General features: G+C 38.3%; 1 protein-coding gene across 6 annotated transcripts in view; it reads left to right on the forward strand.

The window, feature by feature from the left end:
• si:ch73-63e15.2 (protein strawberry notch homolog 2) overlaps positions 1 to 21,998 on the forward strand; it is a 66,600-nt gene that overhangs the window by 35,419 nt on the left and 9,183 nt on the right. For 4 of the 6 annotated variants that reach the window (XM_055048408.1, XM_055048427.1, XM_055048445.1 and 1 more), the window contains 21 exons: positions 10,739 to 10,912; positions 12,107 to 12,187; positions 12,608 to 12,713; positions 12,808 to 12,968; positions 13,053 to 13,186; positions 13,903 to 13,993; positions 14,105 to 14,248; positions 14,355 to 14,472; positions 14,552 to 14,657; positions 15,132 to 15,285; positions 15,411 to 15,587; positions 16,166 to 16,263; positions 16,830 to 16,915; positions 17,433 to 17,615; positions 17,719 to 17,840; positions 17,924 to 18,055; positions 18,456 to 18,591; positions 19,640 to 19,752; positions 21,492 to 21,563; positions 21,676 to 21,784; positions 21,872 to 21,943. In XM_055048408.1, coding sequence (XP_054904383.1) covers positions 10,739 to 10,912; positions 12,107 to 12,187; positions 12,608 to 12,713; positions 12,808 to 12,968; positions 13,053 to 13,186; positions 13,903 to 13,993; positions 14,105 to 14,248; positions 14,355 to 14,472; positions 14,552 to 14,657; positions 15,132 to 15,285; positions 15,411 to 15,587; positions 16,166 to 16,263; positions 16,830 to 16,915; positions 17,433 to 17,615; positions 17,719 to 17,840; positions 17,924 to 18,055; positions 18,456 to 18,591; positions 19,640 to 19,752; positions 21,492 to 21,563; positions 21,676 to 21,784; positions 21,872 to 21,943 — 2,569 coding nt within the window. The remainder of the gene's footprint in view (positions 1 to 10,738; positions 10,913 to 12,106; positions 12,188 to 12,607; positions 12,714 to 12,807; positions 12,969 to 13,052; positions 13,187 to 13,902; positions 13,994 to 14,104; positions 14,249 to 14,354; positions 14,473 to 14,551; positions 14,658 to 15,131; positions 15,286 to 15,410; positions 15,588 to 16,165; positions 16,264 to 16,829; positions 16,916 to 17,432; positions 17,616 to 17,718; positions 17,841 to 17,923; positions 18,056 to 18,455; positions 18,592 to 19,639; positions 19,753 to 21,491; positions 21,564 to 21,675; positions 21,785 to 21,871; positions 21,944 to 21,998) is intronic. The other 2 variants (XM_055048418.1, XM_055048436.1) reach the window with 2 other exon arrangements.

Here is a 21,998-nt window from a genome sequence, read left to right on the forward strand (position 1 = left end):
ATAGTATAAATTTCTCATATTACACTCCTATATTAATGGAGCTAAACAACAAAGAAAATCTTTAAAGTATGGTTGTCATGATAATGCCAGGATGCAACTCGGCTGCAGAGATCTTTTTAGATATTTTCCTTTCCATCCTTTTCTCTTTGCATTGTGGTGAGATAAGTCTTGCTGTTCCAGTTCCAATTATTGCTCTAATTGTAGATATGGGGCAACTTAAACATGTTGCCATTTTCTTGTACCCATTTCCTGAGTTCCTCGTTCTGTCGTCTTTTCTGAAAAGCGGCAAAGAGATGTGGGTGTCGCTATTGAATCCTATTTATAGATTAGAGGCCAATGAAGATGGAATTTATGAAAATAAATTTCCTAAGCACAATGATTAACATAAAGTATCTGTTTATCAGTATAACTGACAAACCTTCGATTATAAGGTTTGTCATATAGCTTCACCAGAAATACTGATAAAATTGAATGACTGTGTATTAGGAACTAGTTTTCTTCAACATCACCAAAAATCCTAGAGTTAATGCAAGAGCTCCTCTGTGATCTCTGCAACTGTCACAAATGGCAGAGGTTGCCGCAGTGTTGCAAAAGTTTTGCGTGGTGTTCTTTCTTAAAATGTCATGCATGATTGTGACTGTGACTATGACTCCATAACCTGTGTCCACACTCCTCTCACATCCACTTATTTCAGCTCTAGGGGTGCACAGATTGTGACATGTGAGATTCTGTCTTAGTTTTTTTTTTTTTTTAATTGGGTGAAACATCCTTGGAGAAGGCTGATATGGCTTTTTGGTGTATATTTAGTTGCAACAGTTCTTACTAATTCATCGCTAGACGTTTTGTTGAGAATTTTAAGATAAAACTGTGTAGGAATCACTCTCTGTGACAAAAAGTGCTAGTTGGAGAGCAGCTGCTGTGGAAACCCTGATATCTATAAATCCTCACTGAGCGTTATTAGGATGCTTTCAGGAATCTATCTGTCAGGAAAAACATGCTTACTATTTAAATAAATGTATTTATATATTTTTGCCACTGGTTGAAACCACTGCAAAATAGAAGTATGCCTATTCTCCGTTTCACTTTGGTGGCATTCACAGCATGTGGGTTTCTGGTTAATCATAATATTTAATCTGAAAAACCTGCTTTCTTAGATTTTTAATTTGTTTCTAAATCTAAGAAAGCAGGAAATAACGTTCATACTGGTGGAGAATAAAATAAAAGATATTCACTTCTACTTTTTTTACTAGTACAAATAGCATGTAAATGTTGTCACAGTTACAAAGTGCATTCAAGAATGTCTGAAAATCCCAAAATGTTTTATGGAGTTTTAACATTTAACAGCCAGTTTGAATATTCAATTTGGATGTTCATAAATCAGTTTTTAGTCATAATAACTAACAGTTCAGAACTGCAAAGTAAAAATTTTTATATTAAAAATCCAATTTCAGACGGCTGTAATATCATTCTTTCAAGAAGAAATGACATCACTTTCCCCAACCTTGTGCTTTAAGATTGCAGCTGCATAAATACATCCATCCTACCCAGAATGAATGCGGTGGATGTCTGCCACAGAATTGCTGCCAGGAGAAAATCTAATTTAACTTATCCAGAGTCTCATTATGTGGATAACTGTAAATAATCAATATATGTATTGTTGCAAGTTACTAATTATTTACTATGGTCTAAAGGTGCTTTTTAACTCATGGAAAATATGAATCAGAGATAATCTAATTTATAATTATACTATTATAAGATCTTTGGATGTCTAAAATTAGCTTAGTGAAATCTGTTATTGTTTTTAATTTTAATTATCTGAAATTATTTTAATATAATTATCTAACTACTTGTTGCAATTGCTTTACAGTCAGTTTCTCTTCTGCCATATCCAAGCCGACACAAGAACAGAAAATGTGACGTCATATGTCACATTTAACGTCAAAAGGATGTTTGAGATTGCTGAAATGTCGCTTGCGAAAAGGAAGAACAGATTTCAAGATGTCTCAAATGTTTATTTTCACTGGAAAGAATTGAATTTTGGATATTTGCCCCTAAAAATCCTCCCTTGAGATAATTAAATGCTAGAAAGGCCTGTCATATGGGCTTTGGGCTCTGCTGTTTAGAAAACTTGTCGAACTGGTCTTTGAACTTGCTTCGTCAGCCGGCTGCTCCTTGGGACACTTGACATGGAATCCTTTTATTTTCCAGAACATACGGAAACAGTGGAAAATTCCAAGGAGGAATGTAAGCAGCAAGCTGTCCTTGGCCTGCTGCTTAAAGATTTGGCACACCATGAAGGCCTGCTTCTCAGGAGGTTGTTGAACTGGGTATATTGCCGTACTTTGATTGGCTAAGGTTAGCAGGTCTGGGACAGGATGGACTGGACTCACTGTGCGTTGGTCAAATACACAAACTATTTGATTCTTTAGGCTTTGAAAAGTTTAAACATTGAAACATAATCACTCATTATTCCCATGAAAATGTGTTAATTTTTAGGATTTGAAAGCAGTTTTTTTTGTTTTGTTTTGTTTTGTTTTTTTTATCTCTGAAGTTGCTGAAATTGAGGCTTTTCATTAACGACAACCAAGTATTTGAATATGTTTTTCTTGAATAGATTTTTTTGGGCCAGCGCAAACCCAAAGCCTTCAGTGTGTATTAAAACAGTAGCTGCCAGACAAATTGGCTCTTTTAAGCCATCAAAGGAAAACCTGATTTATGTCACATCAAAGATGATTCATACTGTCCAGGAAACTTTTGGGGTGACACTCGCCACAAGCCACAACAAATCATTTTATTACTTTTACTGTCAAGTTAACCAAAAGCAGCTGGTTGATACAAGCAGCCCCCGTTTTATAGTACCTCACAAAACTATTCATACCCCTTGAACTTTTACACATTTTTAGATGCATCTGCAAACTCAATATGTTTAATTGAGGACATTATAGAAAATCACAAATAATTGTAAAGTGGAAGAAAAATTATCCATTATTCAGGAATATGAATATGAATCTGAAAAGTGTAACCTGCAGATGTCTTTATTTTCATTTAGTCTGATACTCTGAAATATAATCTACTTCGACTAGTTGTTTCAGAACTAACATAATTTGCAAATAACGTACACTTTTGTCTAATTCAGTTTTAGAATGAAACCAGTTGTTTCAGATGTGAAAACTGTTAGTGCACCTTAATTAGCAAATCACAAAGATCAAAAAATATAGGAGACAGGACTGGAATAAAGATATGAAGTGGTTTAGAGCAGATTAAGGTACTTCAATTTCTTCTTTAGCTCTGGACATCCTAGAGAGCAATACTTAATCTGTCATCCAAAATTAAATAAACTGGCAGGCTGGGGCAGGTTTAACAGAAGAAGCAGCCAAAACTCCTGGGTTACCTTTTTGCATTTTTCTAAAAGCAATGTCAGCATATAGAGGAAAGTGCTACAGTGAGATCAAACCAACATTCAATAAACTTTTGAGGCTGTGAAATGCCATGTGTGGTTGAAAACTAAACCCGTGCATCACTCTGAAAACGCCATTCCTATGAAGAGACATGTTGATGTCAGCATCATGCTGTGAGCGTGTTTTTCATCAGTAGGTGTGAAGGAAGCTGGTCAGACGTGATGAGAAATAGATGGAGTGAAATATAAAGCAGTACTAGAAGAAAATGTATTATGGATTTGAGGCAGGGGTGGTGGTTCACTTTCTATAAAGACACTAGAACTGAAGCACTTAATCGAGATTAATCAAGATTAATCGGATTATTAAAATAATTGTAGACTAATTTAGTAAATGATACATTTTTAACTGGTGTATTCCATTTGCAGAAGGAACAAAACTCAGAGCAGTAACTCAGACAAAACTGCGCAAAATATCAACATTCTGGATTTAAAAAAAAAAGACAAAAAAACAAGCAGAAAGGTCTAAGTCCTTCCCATGTTGATGTTAGAAATATTTTTTAGCTGCAAATGCGTTCTTTACTATGGACAATCAAACATACACTAATTAGACGGATGCTGTGTTATTAAATGTTAGGCATTACAATTTTTACACTGTTATTTGAAAAAGGAATTGAACTATTTGTTTATTTGAATCTGTTCATGTATATCAAATATTGCATAAAAAAGGTTTAAGTAGTTCTGATGTATTCTTCAGAATACATCACTTTTTTAAATCCAATTATTCAGTTAATAATTAAAATAATGGATACAATAACCGATCACTAAAATAATTGCAAGTTGCTGCCCTTGCAATCCTAAACATGGAGTCTGAGATAAAAGGAAGGTCTTGGATTGAAACAAATGTGCATGTTTGATTGGACCAATCAAAATCCAAACCTAAATAAATGAGAATCTGTGGCAAAACTTAGAGGTCGATGTTCACAGACAATCACCATTCAATGCAACTGATATAATGACTAATAGTTGGTCTGCCATTTAATTTCCAATTTAAGTCTGCGGTTGTGATTTTTAAACATAAAAAAGTTATGTATAAATACCTTTGCGATGTACTTTCAGTCTGGGTGAAAATTAAGACACATCTGTGATGCGCTGTCCTAAAAAGTTTTAACCGACCAGAGACGACAGCTGACCAACGCATAATCCTGACGGGAACACAGTATTTTCTGTTCCTAACCCCAAACTCACTCCATAAAGACACACACACACACACACACACACACACACACACACACACACACACACACACACACACACACACACACACACACACACACACAAAATCCATCAGTCGGGTCATCCGGACTGAATGGATAAGGTCAACAGCTGACCACTGAGGGCAGAGAGTCAGACGGGAGCAGTTTCCGTCAGCTGGACATAGGGGGCGGTGTGGGACGTTTCTCAGCTCCAGGCTCCACCGTCCTTCTCAAACACACAAGGAAACCACAGAAACTGGCAGATGAGATATCAGGGCACGTAAGTGGCTTGCTTTCAAAGTCTCAAGTCGCCTACAAATAGCTGCTACTTCATTGCATTTTTAGATATCGATCTCATGACCAAGATGTCACTCACATCCCGTGCCTCCCAAACTACAACATATTACCAGTGAAGTGTTAAGTCTAATACTGCAGTGACAGAAGTCTTTGGAAAATAGACACATGCAAAGAGAAGCCAATAGACCAGATAAAAAGGGACAGAAATTAGTAAAACAAGTTGGTCTTGACCTTATTTATAAGGCAGAGGGAATGAAAATATGAAGGGACGTACAGCTGAAATGGCGAGGTCATTTCAGGTGTGACTTAGTTTGTGTGTCAGAGTGGATGTGCTGGGAGATGGCGGGGGCAGGGTGGTTAGTTTCCTGACCTTGGAAAAGCAGCCAAGCTGGCAGTGTGTAGGAGGGGAAAGCCCTGGGCAAAGCACGACTCAAACCTCAGTCTTTGACTGAGCACCAAAGCAGGTTATTGAGTTTAACAGGATGTGGCTCAAGACTGATAAACACTGGCTCGTATCTCAGTAGAGATATACCAATCAAGCTTTTTTCTTTATATAGCTGGTACAGATTACCATTTTTCTTTGAGAAATATGACTGATTCCAAGGACTCTCAAAAGAAAATTGAGAGTGATTTGATAGAGGTTACTGTTGCCATTAAAGCATTTATCATGACCATTTATCTGAGCCTTATTTGACTTTAGAAAAAGGACATCAATGTTGATGTGGCTAGTAATGTGCTTTTAGACCACAACTGAAAGGTGCACTGAGTTTTGTTGCATTTGATACACAAATACAGATAAGTTAAGTTCAATATTTAAGATGAAGAAATTGTGTGATTACAATTAATTAATTTCTTGTTCAAAGTGGTGGGTTTGTATTCAAGCTCGTGGTCAATTTTGAAAGAATATAGTCATGTCCATACACAGATCTTTGTAAGCAAAGGAGAATAAAAGGACAGTTGTAAATTTTAAAATATCACTTGCAAATTTTGCTCTAGTAGGAAGGAGAACAAAGGTTTATGAAAACTTAGTAAGAGACGTGGCTGATGCATTTCCATGTACGGTAGCAGCTGAGCTTATCACAGCCACTGTGTCATATCTGGTGTCAGTGGATCGAGAACGTCTGTCCCTCATTTGTCCTGACAGACAGCTTCTCCCGTGGCAACTGAAAGCTTTGCTCCCAGTTTGGTGTTTGCTAATTTTTTGAAATATATTTTTTTGAATTTACTTTTTTTTTTTATTGCAACAGGAAGAGTCGAAATGAAATATATTTTTTTTCTGTCATATCAAGACAAGATTAAATGTAAACTGCCTTTTCCCAGCAGTCAATGGGTGAGATTGTGCATGCTCTCAGTGTGTTTGCAAACTCGATGCAGGAACTCCCCAGCCCACGATTTGAACCTGTTGGTGGAAGATAACAGTCCTGATAGATGTGCCACCATGCAGCTGCTGTTTAATTAAACCTGAACTGAAATTCAGGTTTCAGACACATCAGTCATTAGAGAGTTTTCATTGTCTTTGTAAGAACATACAACAAAATTAAGCAAACTCAAGAATTGTGTTTCATTTAAAATTAAAGTAGATCACAAATAGATAATAAACATATCCTCTCAAATAAAGCTCCATATTCTGACTGACCCCTGAATTTATCTTCTACTTGTTAGAACAAATTACAACCTAATACTAATTTATTCATATAAAGCAGTTTTATTGAAACTGTTACCTTCCCACTGTATTCAAAATCTTCTTAAAACCCCAGACGAATAAAATAATGCATCATCTGCTCAAAAAATAATAATTTTATTCTTTAGAACATTACATATGTATTTTTTTATGTCATTTATATGTGTGTGTACTAATTCAGCAGCTTCACCGTTACTACACAGCAAATGACTAAAGTGATTTATGTCCCAGCTCTGATTCTTAGATCTGATAAACAACACCTTCTGCCACAGCAAAACAAAAAAAAAATGCCACTGCAGCTTTGCACATATCTTGCAAGCTTGTTTTTGTCTCCGTGTGCATGCATTAATCATCATCAGGCATATAAATGGTGGTAGCGTTTGGAAAATGCTGTCTTTATGAACTCATTGTGTGTATATATATATATATATATATATATATATATAATATATATATATATATATATATATATATTATATATATATATAATATATATATATATATATATATAATATATAATATATATATATACAGGAAGAACTCAAAAGCCAAACAACAAAGTGAACAAACGACAGGAAAAACCAGGCTGATGGGCTTTCAGACACACAACAACTCAACCTATTCATTAAGCTTTCAGACAGCATTATTTCCCAGAACCCAACAATGAAAGACACATTTGCATATATTTGCAGATCATGAAATTCGTGTAAAGCAGGACAGAAAAAAGAAAGTCTTAGCGTGAGAGAGAGAGAGAGAGAGGCAGGATTAGCAGTTAGATGACTGCAAGCTGTGTGCTGTGAAAGCAGACAGATTACCATCGGGCCAGTTGGAATTCAAGCCTTATCTCTGCTTGGCAGGGCCTACTCACAGGGGCGGTAAATGAAGTAGCCCTGGGTACGGGCCTGCAGCGGGGCAAACACTGCTGCCTCTGTTACGCCCGGCTGCACAACCCGATTAGCATGGCACCTAGCGCGGACATGTCTTAGTTAAAACCGCTGCAGCTCTCTGATTCCTCAGCATCAGGTTGGTCGAGTTAATAACAGCGCTGAGCACAGAACAATGACTTGGAATCTCTGAAGAGTTAATACCCAGACAGTCAAGTAGTGGATGTTTCATTTGAAGAAAATGTGGACTGACTGCTTCATTTCTAAGACTAGTTTCCCAACTGAATAAATTGTTATTTTCCTTGAACTCCTATTTAAAAAAGAATTGTCCCTCTAATAATTATCATTCAATATCTGGTTTTCTTCTCGTTTTCCATGATGAAGGCTTGAAAAAGGACACAGTACTGAGGGCAGTGGATGCCAACAAAGAGAGGGATACGTTGCAATGACAGACAGACAGAGATTACTTTAACAAAACAGACATGGGACAGGTAGAACGCGACAGGTTATGTGGACCACTAAAGAAAAGTGGTCTGTCCCACTTTGTTTTATCCTGGGTATAGAACAACCTTTCAGACTTCCTGGAGCTTTCATGCCTGGTCTTGCCCTCAGGAAGCAAACACTGACACCCAGACAAAAGGAGAAAAGGAAAGAGTCAGTCACAGAGTTCCCAGAAAACACTGAAAACTGAATGCTGCACGACAAGGAAAGGCTTTTTTGACCTGAAATCTGTGAACCATATCCAACATATAAGCTACATGTAAACAACTCACAGTGTTGCTGCCTCATATCATCCGCGCCGTGTCCCATTCCTACATGATGTCGTCATGTTGACACTGGGAGCTCTCGCTCTCATCCTCTCATGGTTGTGAAACTATGTCAGATGAACTGTGAGTAACATGTAGCCATGACAATCGTCCTAGCAGCTTCTCGGCAGTCTTCAATGCCAGCATATTGTTAACAGTGAGTCAGTGTGACGGCTGACCATTTCACTCAGTTTCTAAGGCATTTCCATCCTCAGAGCTGTGTCATTCTTTTGTTAAAGGCCATTTTTGGTAATTTGGTGCAAAGATTGTTTTCTTTTGTTAGTTTGTTCAGTCTGATACGGCTAAAGTAAGTCTAAAGGAGGTAATCGCATTTAGCTCTCTTTGGTTTGATCTGTCAGTTTTGTGGCTTTATTTGGACAAATTGTGGAAGAATTTAATGGACGTGAATACGCCTGTAACCACAGCTTTGTTTATGAAAGCTGGATATAATAATAATGGAGGGTCAGAAATCGCTTTTTTTTTTCTTTTTGTTTTTCAAAAAGCAATGTAAAATTTGTATTTCTCTGTTTCTAAGTCATTGGGTTAATCCCTTGTAACATGCCTCTCTAGTCTGTGCTTGTACTGAAAGAAAAAAACTACTCTGTCTCACTGATTTCTTCAGTTGCATGCCTCGAAACTGAGAAATAGGGCCTACTCTAGATTTAGTCCAGATTTACTTTTAAAAGGTAAATCTAACATAAAAAATGTCTAAACTCTTTAGCTAGACACACAATGGTTCAAATCTTATCTACCAGCAGCTGAACATTTGTCAAGCATCAGCAAACTTTTCAACAAGCTGTTCATGAGAAATATTGAAACCAAATAATCGTCTTCATTTTCTTGCTAAAGACTACCGGTCACTCTTGTCTCCCTAGCTATTGCTTCCTGTCATAATTCTTCTGATCATCTGGATTTGTTTGTTCCTCTCTTTCTCTCTCTCTGCAAAGTATAGTTAACGTTAAACTAAGTTGTTTCACAAGAGTCTCCATTTTGTTTACATCTCCTCTCTCATGAGATCACATGAGGAAGTGGTGCATTGCTCCCTCTGGCACAATAATTACAATGATATCCTGCACTGTGTGATGGGCTATTATTTACAAAGCTTATAATGCCTGCATGTGTGAGTTTCTGGAGCAGAGGGTGTGGGAATTTCCACACATGGCTCAGAGCAAATCATGGAAGTAGACTTTGATCAAATTACTCTCATGGACTATATGCTAGATTATTATAATGATTTATCTCCAAAAACAGCTTGGTTAACCTTTACCCATCCCCCTACACACCTACACACTTCTATGTTTACATGTCCCTGGGGGGCCATGGTGGTCTGTGAGAGTCTAGTTTAAGAGTATGGCATGCAAATGATTTTGGAAAGGGCTATGAGTGGAGGGTGAACTGCTAGGCAGCCAGAGCTGAAATAACACACAAATCCAGAGTACCAAGCTCTCTCTTCTCCGCTTCATATCGCACACATCTGCACGTGGAAACTTTTGTTTGAAGAAGGATTTTTTAAATTATTGTAAAGATCTGACATGCCTGTCTGTTATGATTTCTTATTAAGCGCTGTAATAATAGAATAAGATAATGGGAGAGCTGTTCAAGATATTCTTTCACAATTATTTTAATTATTCACATTACGAGCAGAGGCCGTGTCACACCACATCTGTGGGAAAGTAGTGGTTAAACTGAAGGTTAGTATTTCAAACTGAAGACAAAATCATCAAAAGTTGATGTTTTAAACTCTCATTAGCATCTCATGTCAGTCATTAGCATAATTAGTGCAGAGCGTTACCTGAAAAGTATGATTATATTTCCAAACATACAAGACAAATAAGAGGTTGAAAGCCTTGATCAGGGGTGCCCAAAGTCTGTTCTTGAGGACCGGCATCCTGCATGTTTTAGTTCTCTCCCTTGTGGTGGTAACAACCTTTTCAGCATGTCAATGTTCTTCTTAGGCCTTTTAATGAGACATCATTTGATCCAGATGCAGTAAACCAGGGAGAGAAGGGTTTCCAAACATGCCTGGTTTAATAGTTCCTACATCAAACATAGCTTGATATGCACTTAAGCAAAAATTGAAAACTAACTTCCATGCTCTTCTTTATCTTCTTCACTCAGTAGCAACTTCAGCACTCAGATGAATTGTTGTTGTCAGCTCAGTCCAGTAGCGCTTAGCTCATCTGTACTGATATTAATCTAAAAGATTCTCCATGATTCACACTTATAATCATTTTGCATTGAAATTAATTTATTCATTTTTGCTTAACCTTACCTTTATGGGTGGGCTAGAGATGCTGCTTGCACCTGCATTTGTATGTTTGCCTCAACCATACAAATGATTAAAGTGTAAGCTTTTATAATTTTTTGTTCATTGATGTCGAGGTTTTAATGAATGCCTCCTGTCTTCTTCTTGTCTTCAGGACCTGTCCTGCATTGATGACCTCTCAAACTCTTTGTTCTCTTCTCCGGCGGACTCGCTGTCGGAGTACGCCGACAACCAGTCCTACATCCCTGCCAATCATCCGGATCCAGTTCCCACACTCTGGGACATTAACACTAGCACCGCCACCACACAAGCACAGAGCCATTTAGAGGTCAGTAGCAAGAAATCTGCTATTAATATAACCACTTGCAAATTATGAGAGATTTGTTTCAACGAGTGTCTTAATGAGTGTTCTGGAAAGGACAGTGTTAAAGGAAAAACATCAAGTTTTTGTCACATTCCCCTCAGTTTGTAAATATTACTGCTGTGCTCACTTTTACATATTGCCGTCAATGGCAATATACAGGCTAACTCTAATCCGTATGAATATTATTTATTAAATAAATGCACTAAAACTGTTTTGACTAATGATATAAGATCAACTGGCAAAAAAAATTGACTATCAGTATTTGATTGGATCAGTTTTCTGCTAAACTGATTTTTTTTCTGGTTGAGGAAATCCATTTGTCCTTCCTTGCTTGTTCATTGAATAGAGGTAAAACTCAGTTGCGTTTTTTTCCCTAGAAGAGTACTTGTTAAGAGTACTTGTTAATATTTGTATCCATGTTTATCAGCAAACTTCAACTAATTAGGTATAAAAAAAAAACAGATTGTGACTGTCCTGCCTCTGATAAAAGTTCTCCAGCTAATAAAAGCAAAGAAGGAAAATTTTAAAACAAATATACTGTAGATATTATCTGACATTTCACCATTATTCAAATAATCTTTTTCCACACTATGCTACCAATACTAGCATTTCTATGATTCAAGAGTTATTACCTTGTTTTACTGCATATTAAAGAGCTGGTTTGTTATTCATTTCTCTTATTTTTCAATTATTTTACAGTTTTATTTTACAGCTTTTAATGAAGTCAGTGATCTTAAAACGGCAACTCTGCTACCCCGTGCTCGTCATGCACTGCTGCCTGTTAGCGGCCTATGAAACTAGATGAGCCCAATGATATTTTTGATACGATCAGACTTCATTGAGTTCACCGACTTACTGAAAGCTTTTATATTTTCCTTTTCATTCTGCCCTCATTTCAGCCATTATGTTTCCCAGACACGTGCCGCTTTATCTGCTTTTTGTTGTCGTTGGCTTTTCAGCGCCAGACGTACAAATTGCATTTTGTTGAGTGGTTCTCTGAAAGACATACCCAAAGTACAACCATTTCTCAGATTTGTGTTCTTTTATTTTATTTTTTTTCGTTTCTTTCTTTGTTTTTATTTATTTATTTATTGAATTTAGCTCTGTGCTCTTCATTTGAGTTTTTGAGTATTTCTTCATTTTATGTTTTGTTGACAGCAGAATGGCGACAGGTTTCAAGGCTTGACCAGTTTGGAAGATATTTCTGCTATAATCAGCACGCAAGCTTTAGGACTCCAGGTAGCAACCGTCTCCATCCATCTGATGGTTTAACCAAATGAGCATTATCAGTTCTTACTAACATACAGATACAACCCTGTTTGGGTGTGTCTGAAAATCAGGACAATTCCTATATTGTTTATTCTTATCTAGAAATCTTGTTTTGACCCGGCAGTTTATCAGTCACACTGTAACAAATGTTCCACGTTTCATAAATAAATATCCTTGCACATCCTGGGGACAGAAAAGAATCCTCTGCTCTCTCTGATATGCAGATAATATTTTCGTGACAAGACTCTAGTATCCTGTTGCTTTTTTATACAGTTCTCTGCCTACATGTTTCACTGCTTTTTTTTTCATTCTTCTGTTGTAACTAAACAAGTATAACCTCAAAATTCAGACAGTCAAAATGTGTCTTACATAATTTTTTGGTCTTTCCAGACTCCAGTAACACAACCACCACCAGAGGAAGAAGAGGAAGCCGAGGAGGAGGAACCAGAGGAGCTCGGCCATGTTGACACATACGCAGAGTACAAACCCTCAAAATGTGAGCTGCTAGACTCAATATTAGGATCTGATCCCTTCATATTTCTCATTTTGTGCCCTTTATGCATTTCTAAAACTATTATTTGTTATTTTAGCTACAATAGGAATTTCACATCCTGACATTGTCGTGGAAACCAACACGCTGTCCAGCGTCCCTCCTCCGGACATCACATACACTCTATCTATTCCGGACTCAACTATTAACAGTGGCCTGCTGTCTGCGCTGCAGTTAGAGGCCATTATCTACGCCTGTCAGGTGAAAATACCTGCACAAAGTCATCTTGAATCACTCACTAGTTAAATTCAGTTCTAATATCATGTTTTTCTTCTCTCTGTGCAGCAACACGAGGTGATTCTCCAGAACAACCAGAGAGCAGGCTTCCTGATTGGCGATGGGGCAGGCGTTGGAAAGGGACGCACCGTGGCAGGAATCATTCTGGAGAACTACCTTAAGGGACGAAAGAAAGCACTGTGGTAAGAAGATACACACATCAGAGAGGTGCTAAATACGTTGCCTTGCTGTATCTTTTTGTCATTCTAAAACTATAAACCTATTATGTGATAGACCAATTTCAACAAGGTCAAAGTTTGTTTTTTATGTTTTACTAAAAAAGTCAGAAAAAGCAGGGTGTGCTTAAAAGAGTTTGCAATGTGTGCAAAAAAGGTGAAGGTGCTCTATATTAAATTATAAATAGGCAATCTTTAATGGGGGGAAATTATGTAAAATTGACTTTTTCTGTTCACACCATGTTATAACATTATTTCTTCATCAAAGACATACCTGGAGAGTTGCTTTAATTCTTCCATGCCTGTTTGAGAAGTTCTTTAATCTCTTGTGGCAACCATTCAAAACGCTTGTCCTGACAAAGCACCGCCCTTTTCTACAAAGCTCCTCCCAACAGCTGCAGTCTCCAGTCTCTTTAAAGAGACAGAGGCCAATTTCAAGGTGTCTAAGTGAAATTTCTTTAAAGTTTTGATAGATGGATGTGGTATTTTACACATGCTGTGGGTATATTTTGAAGGAATTTTGCAAACACAATTTGACAAAAACTGGATAATAGACACATACCCCAAAAGACTTCAGCTGTAGTTCTAGGAGGAGGTGGGCTTAATGAAGTAAGTTCATGACTTATTGTGCACTAGACAATACTTATCAGAGTTACATATTATTCTCCTGCTCCCTCCCTCAGGTTCAGCATATCCAATGACCTGAAATACGACGCAGAGAGAGATCTCAAAGACATAGATGCACCAAATATCCCGGTGCATGCCTTAAACAAGGTCAGTGAAGGGAAGCAATGAGCATAAAACTAAAAGGATTTGTTTCTGTTGTCCACATGGGCATCATTTTGGATGGTTCTTTATTTTCAATCATTTTGAATGTTCTTGTAGATAAAGTATGGAGACACAGCTACCTCAGAAGGAGTCCTGTTTGCAACTTACTCTGCACTCATCGGAGAGAGCCAGGCAGGAGGCCAGCACCGGACAAGAATCAAACAGATCTTGGACTGGTGCAAGCAGGACTTTGATGGAGTTGTATCCTTTCACACAGATGCCCATGTTGCACAAATTGTTGTTTCTGCTTTCCTCTGAACTGTAAATCTATCTCTGTCGTTCACACCTTGACCTCTCGCTGCCATAGATTATTTTTGATGAATGCCACAAAGCCAAGAACGCCACATCCACAAAAATGGGCAAGGCAGTTCTTGACCTGCAGAACAAGCTGCCACACGCCAGAGTGGTGTACGCCAGTGCCACAGGTAAAGTTGTCAAAAAAAGAACACCAGCTGATGCCAAGAAGGATATTGGACAGGGTTCGAAAATGTACGTCTCTTTCAGGTGCCTCTGAGCCAAAGAACATGATTTATATGAGCCGCCTGGGAATCTGGGGCGAGGGCACACCCTTCAGGACCTTTGATGACTTTCTGCATGCCATTGAGAAGAGGTACGTAGAGTGTGATTTATTTATTTGGAAAGAAAAATGCTTTCGAGCCTCTGTCTCGAAGGGTACATTAGCCAGCTACTAATGTAGCCTTGCTAACTACCTGGACAGCTTTTCTGCTTCTGACCTGGGTAAGTGCAAATGTATTGCCAGTTGGCTGGATAAAGTTTCTTTTCGCCACTGGGTCACTTCTATTGCCAACCGAAGCGAGGCTAGTTGCAGAACCATTAAGCACTGTGGAGGTTATTGCAATGATGATTGTAATTCACTAGAATCTGCCAACCATCCCGTATATGTATTGTTTTCCAATCTTAAATTTCATTCAATGTGGCATTAAAAGGGTCTTGCAAAGTTTTAGTTTTGACCTGCAGATACCCTGTTAAATCATTTTGATGCTTTAGTTCTGAGAGTAAAACACCCTTACAGAGCCATGACTGTATCACCCTTCAGTTAATTATGTCAATGATTTATTTGCAGAGGGGTTGGGGCTATGGAGATTGTGGCCATGGACATGAAAGTGAGCGGCATGTATATTGCCAGACAGCTAAGCTTCTCTGGCGTTTCTTTCCGCATCGAGGAGATCGGCCTGGACAGCGACTTCAAAGAGGTCTACAACAAAGCTGCCAAGCTGGTGAGTTTCACTTTTCTCTCAGACGTGAATCAGATCACCCTGCCTTTCACTTTTCTTTTTTTTGTCTTAATTTCTTTTACGAACATCTTGAGCTTTTTCAGCTGACATCTTGACTCTGTGTGCAGTGGGCGGAGGCATTGAAAATGTTCATGCAGGCAGCTGACGAGCTTGGGCTGGTCAGCAGGAAGTCCCTGTGGGGACAGTTCTGGTCATCTCACCAGCGCTTCTTCAAATACCTTTGTATCGCTGCCAAGGTGCGCTGCCTGGTGGAGTTGGCTCAGAAGGAGCTGGAGGCTGGAAAGGTCAGTACAACACACCCTAGAGTACAAGTTTTATTTTCTTATTGTTATGAGACAGATTAAATCATCAGCTGCTGTTCTGCACACTGACAGAGGGTGGAATATTTGTTTAAGTTCGTAATAATTTCAGGGGCAGTTTCACAATTTGTTCTACAAGTTGTTTTTGTCAAACATTGTGAAACAGAATGGAGAGTGATTATTTGTAATTTTATGATCTGGATAAGTATTTGAAAAGAAAACATTTTGGAAAAACTTTCATTTTCTGAAAATAATTATCAGTTAATATTTTGTTATTATTATTTGTTTGTTTGGACATGTGGTGTCCAGTTTTATTGGGTTCCATATTTAAAGATGCACCAATGTGGAGGCATTTGCTATAACGTTAGTGTGAATCTTTGAATTTAAATTTTAAAATGAACCAAAAAAAAATTTAAGTCCTGAGTTTTAACTCACAATTTTTGCATCTTTCTGTTCCAAAACAAGTCCTTAAATGAACAAAATCTAGAAATTAGTCTGTATTTAAGTTGGTTTATAGTCAAGAAAAGCTGATGTAAATTTTTTATATCATTATTCCGTCATAGTGCATCGTTATTGGGCTGCAGTCCACTGGAGAATCACGTACCAGAGAGGTCTTGGATGAAAACGATGGGCATCTTGACAGATTTGTTTCTGCAGCAGAGTGAGTAAAAAATTGTAAAAAATTGTCCTAGTTTTTCTGGCTGTTTGGTTTCATTTCTGATAGTCAAAACCACACCAGCATTAAAATAGTAATGTTTCGAACTTTCATTTTAGGTATATGGCTATTGTATTGATCTTGTTTTCACTATTTGATGTCTGGGTTAATTCCACTTTGTGTCAATTTTACATCAAATGATCACGTAGTGATTACATTTTTGAGGTTGTGCCTCACAGTGTGTGAGTGGCTTGCGTCACGCAGCTTGGTTTGGATGACGCGTTACCTCTTGGTTAGCTGCAAGTATTTAATCATAGAGTGACTCATTCATGAAAAAAAAGAAGGAAGTTTTGGGTGCTGAACTTAGATGACTCCAAGCTTTTTTCGGCAGACATGTCTGAAAACCGGGTCATATTAGGTCGTCCAGTAGCATCTTCATCTGCCTGTCGGCACCTGCCAGCTTTCGGAAGCCCAGAGAAGGAATGCACAGTGCTGGAAATCTGCCTTTCATTGTCTTTATTGCTTTGACATCACAAAACAATCTTGTCTGACTTTTGTCTTCTTCTCTCCAGGGGAGTATTCCAGTCTCTTGTAACAAAGCACTTTCCTTCTGAGAAACAAAGGAGAGAGAAGGCACCAGGGAATAAAAGAAAAAAAGGTACAAAGTACAATGAATTGATTTGACTCACAAAACCACACATGACAGGGTTTCTTCAAAGTATGGAAGAGTAAGAAATTAGGTTTTATTATTTCCGGGGTGTGGAAAAGTATGAAAAAGACACACTAAAGAACTTTTTTTGCCTGTATTGTGCTTCATAACAGCATGATTGTTTTTAAACATTTCAGTATTTCCGCTTTTTGACTTGGTACTGAATTCACACTCATAATAAAAAATTAAATCACTGTTTTGGACTTTAAATGCTGTTTTAACAGGACATGTGATCGAGTAAAATGACAACAAACCATCAAAACTCTTTGGTTTTAATAGAACAAAGATTCCAATGTTCACTAAATTTGGCTTTAAATAATCTGTATTTAGTGTAAAACAACAACAAAAATCCCAGTCCTTATTTACAAGGCCTGAAGAGTTTCGAAGTTACAGACTTAAGTCCAGATCTTTGAAGTAAAGCACAATCGAGTGATTACTGAATCATCACATCCAATTTTCTATTCAGGGAAGCCTCGAGGTCGCCAGGCAAAGATGCCCAAGCACACAGTGGACAGCGGCGGTGTGATCAACATCTCTGACGACAGCAGCAGTGACTCTGAGGGGATGGACACCGACTCCAACTCTTCGCCAGACTCCCTGCAAGACAACGATGACGTCATCTTTGTTAATCACACTAGCCACCAGTCAGGTAGAGCCTTTGACCGTCAATGTCTTTCCACTGTTGCTTCGCAAACAGGGTGAATTTTACAAGTCACGTTGACTGTGCTCTTCTTTTTTTTTTGCGTTCATAGCTAGGATAGAGGAGATGAAGCACAGCCTGCTCAATAAAATTGCTGAACTGGGAAAAGAACTACCTCTCAACACATTGGATGTGCTCATAGATAGGTTTGGAGGACCAGATAAAGTTTCTGAGGTATGAAGTTCGTCTGTTTTTATAGTTTTCTGAAAATGTTTGAATTGAAAGTCTGATTTTTTAAAATATATGTATTTTAACAGATGACTGGACGTAAAGGTCGCGTGGTGCGGCGTCCAGACGGCACCGTTCGCTACGAGTCCCGGGCCGAGCAAGGCTCCACCATCGACCAAATCAACATCAAGGAGAAGGACCGCTTCATGTATGGAGAAAAGGTCAGCAAAGACAATTTAACATAATGAGTGCCCATCACTGTTGAAACTGCAAATAGAATAGAATAGAATTATCCTCAAGGGGAAATGGCTTATTTATTGAGAAGCTACGCCGGTTCAAGTGTTAACTACTGACAAATTCATGATATAATAAATAGGTCATGTTTATTAAATATAACCTAAATATAAGATACATAAATTAAATAATAAGTATGTACATAGGAATATACAATGTGTATAAATAAATAAAAAAAATAACTCCAGCGTAAACTTAGAGATAAAGACACTTAAAGTCGGCTGTTGTTTTACTTGATAGCTGCAGGGAGGAATGATTTCCTGTGGCGCTGCTTTGTAGACGTCCTTCTGCATGTCGTGCATTAACATCCAGGCTTGTTTGTTCCAGTTGGTGGCCATCATCTCAGAAGCAGCGAGCTCAGGGATTTCATTGCAGGCCGACAAACGAGTGAAGAACCAGAGGCGAAGGGTCCACATGACCCTGGAGCTGCCGTGGAGTGCAGACCGGGCCATCCAGCAGTTCGGTAAGTCAGAAAAGAACCTCAGAATCAGTCACTTTCTACACAAAGCTGGGGAACTTTGTAGAAAAAAATTTGACATTTTGAAGCAGTTTTTGTTGTTTGTTAGCTGCGATTCACACAGAATCGTTTTGTCTCTGTCAGAAAGTCATCACTGACCTCATAACCCATATGCAGCCTTCAGAGTGATTATTTGTTTATGAATCATCAGCAAATATAGGTTATGTTAAAGATTGCCCGCCTACCCAATTTTTAGATTTGTCCCAGGGTTATGTCAGCTCTCTGAAGTTAGCTCCACTTTAGGTCAAAGGTCTCAAATTGGTAGGTTGGTCTTTTTTTAAGAGACTTAAACAAAAGTTGCCTTTATATCCAAATGAGGAGAAAAAATTCTCCCAACTTTCTGAAAATATAAAAGCTGTGGCTCTATAATCGTTCTGCATTTTGATTATAAGCAGAGTTTTGGCCTGACTGCTTGTTTTCATACATAAGATGAATAGTGACGTCCTCTTCCTCCTCTGTGGTTTCTGCAAGAGCACACTCCCACAAATACCTTCATTCATTTGCTTTATTTTTTTTCCAGCTATATATTTGTTCTAATAGGATTTTGTGTTTAGTTTGCCGTTTCACACAGATAGTTTCCACTCCTACTCAGAGCCAGCATAAATAGTGTATTTCATCATGAAACATTTATGTGCAAGTTGCAGAAGGTTGATGAAAGAAAAAAAAACATCTCTATCTGTTCAGGCTTCATAATCATCTCTTACACACTAAAACTTTTTTCACTGTTTTTTTAATCCGAAATATGTAACAAACAACATCCCCAACTTGTTTTATATTCGTTTCTGCCATTTAGAGCGTCTTACCTTAAAATCTGCAGTCTTGTGACTGTGACTTGTATATCATTTTTCACCTGTGAACACATGACATACAATGCACCTAGACCGATCTGACACTGAGGACAAATTAAACAACAGTCTGTTGTCATCATTTTCAGAAGCTGTAGGTACAGTCTCACCTCTCCTCGTCTTGTGTTTTTTTTTTTTTTTTTTTCCAGGTCGCACTCACCGGTCCAATCAGGTCACAGCGCCAGAGTACATCTTCCTCATCTCAGAGTTGGCTGGGGAGAGACGTTTCGCATCTATTGTGGCCAAAAGACTTGAGAGCCTGGTAAGTGATTTGACATGGCCTGAAAAAAACTCAGCTTGATCAACTGGACAGCTGGCTGGATACTCAAATATCCAGTCATCTTTGTCCTCAGTGAAAGCATCATGTCTTCTTATGCATTTACCATATTCATTTGGACCGCACCAGTGATAACGAAACACTTTTCAGTGTAGAAGTTGTTACTGCAGGAAGACACCTTAGACTTAGCTGTATTTAGTAGCCGGGATGTGGGACTTTTTTTTTTTTTTAAATATGGATGTTCTTTTGTAAGAAATGTGTTTTAGAAATCTGAATTGATAATTTTAGTCAGGATTACACACCTGGCCGCTGCTAATTTGGAAATATTTAATGGATAATCACAACTGCATGAGAATTTTGTTGTTTTCAAAATAACAGTAAAAATGGAGTATTCCCCAAATACATTTTTATAACCACTGGAAAGCTGAAAGGCAATAATTTTTATGCTGATCTGAAATATTTTTTCTGTAATAACCTTTAAGGTGAAATCAGAGTGTCTCCAGTTTGATGTGTTTGTCATGGTTTGTACTCCATCTTTATTTTTCCTTTCACCAGAGAAAATCTTCTCCTGGTATTCTCCTCTTTTTAAATCTGTGGAAAAAAAACTGTTTTACTGTAAACAAAGAAGATATTCTTTTTGTGTTTATTTTCTGTGGAGTCTTTGGGTTGTCACTGCGACTTGACCCTTTGTCCTTCCTGTTCCTTTGGGATGTTTGCCTGAGGATCCTTTGTTTCTTCACAAACCTCAACACATTCTGGGTCTTTCCCCTAACGGAAAACCGAGCGAGCAAAGCAAAAGCACCCCTGTCTGAATGATTTAAGACTACAGTTATTTTCCATCATTATTGATGCTTTTCTGCGCAAGCACTCATCTATTTCCATAGTGACACAGCATGACGGCTGTTTTAGGGGAAAAGGGTAAGGAGGGGGGAAAGGGAACGGTGGTTCCAGGAAGTCATTTCTGCCTTTTCGCCAGCTGAGTGTGTGGTAAATATGTATCAAGAATAGTTCGCATCTGACCCGGCGGTGTGCTCAAACCGAAGACAGTGAGCCCAACTGGACAGCTTTGCAGCCAATGGACATGAGAATAGTTGTGGAATCAGTTTTGGCAAAGAGGTCCAGCTGTTTTCCTATCATGCCTTTATTTTGGCTGGAGCTGCCTGAAACTTGGCTTTGTCTGACATTTCCCTCACGTAGTTTAGTTTGAACGTGATTATAGTGTGAGAGAAAGCAAAAGAACCGAACAAATGTGAATAACTTTAAAGTTCCTCTGACAAACAAAGAAAGTAGAGCATCAGATAGGCATCATTGTTATCTGTATGTCAGGTGTGGGTATTAACTGCAGTGAGATGCTAAACAAAGGGCTGAACAAAGTATGAGCTCAGTACACTAAACTTTTTAGAATATTATCAGTTGGGTTTTGATACATTGACTTAGGTAATTTCAGGGTGTATTCACAACAGGCGTGTTTATTCTGCTTAACTCTAGTTAGTTTGTCTACAAGATCTGGTTTGCTTGGGAAGGTGTGAATCCACAATCAAAGTCTGATGTGGACCAGAAAAGCTAATTCTGGACTGCTTAAAATCCTTGGTCTCAGTTCAATTGAGGTAACCTCTGGTGCGGTCCAAATGAATATGGTAGATGCATAAGGTGGTAAAATGTTGCTGTTTGGTGGAGCATTGAAGCTCATGACACTGAATTGTTGTTGCTGTTCCTGTGTGCAGGGTGCTTTGACACACGGTGACAGAAGAGCCACTGAATCGAGGGACCTGAGCAAGTACAACTTTGAGAACAAGGTGTGTTTTCAGCAGTAGTTTACTGGAATGTAACACTCAGCCTAATATATTAAAATGATGTAGTTTCTTGAAATACACTCATAAGATTAAAAAAACCATTTTCTTTCTGCAGTATGGTACCAAGGCCCTGGATAAAATCACCAAATCAATCAATGGCTACATAGAAAACAAGGTACCTCCTCCCAAAGGATACCCTGAAGGCGATGCCATGTTCTTCAGAGGTCAGACTGGATTCAGAGAACACCTTTCTCCAGCTTACAGTCTCCTGTTGTCTGGTAACTAAAATGTTTTCATGTCTTTTATTTTAGACATGAAAGTTGGAATGATGGACGTGGGCATCATCTGTAAGGAGCCTCGCCTCGGTATCAGTACTGAGAAAGGTAAGACTTTCCAAAAGGCATTTTGTTTGAACCATGCGTTCAGGTTTCGTCACAA

The sequence above is a fragment of the Poeciliopsis prolifica genome, unplaced genomic scaffold (assembly GCF_027474105.1).
Source record: "Poeciliopsis prolifica strain line A6 unplaced genomic scaffold, Auburn_PproV2 SCAFFOLD002, whole genome shotgun sequence".
Classification (NCBI taxonomy): Eukaryota; Metazoa; Chordata; class Actinopteri; order Cyprinodontiformes; family Poeciliidae; genus Poeciliopsis; species Poeciliopsis prolifica.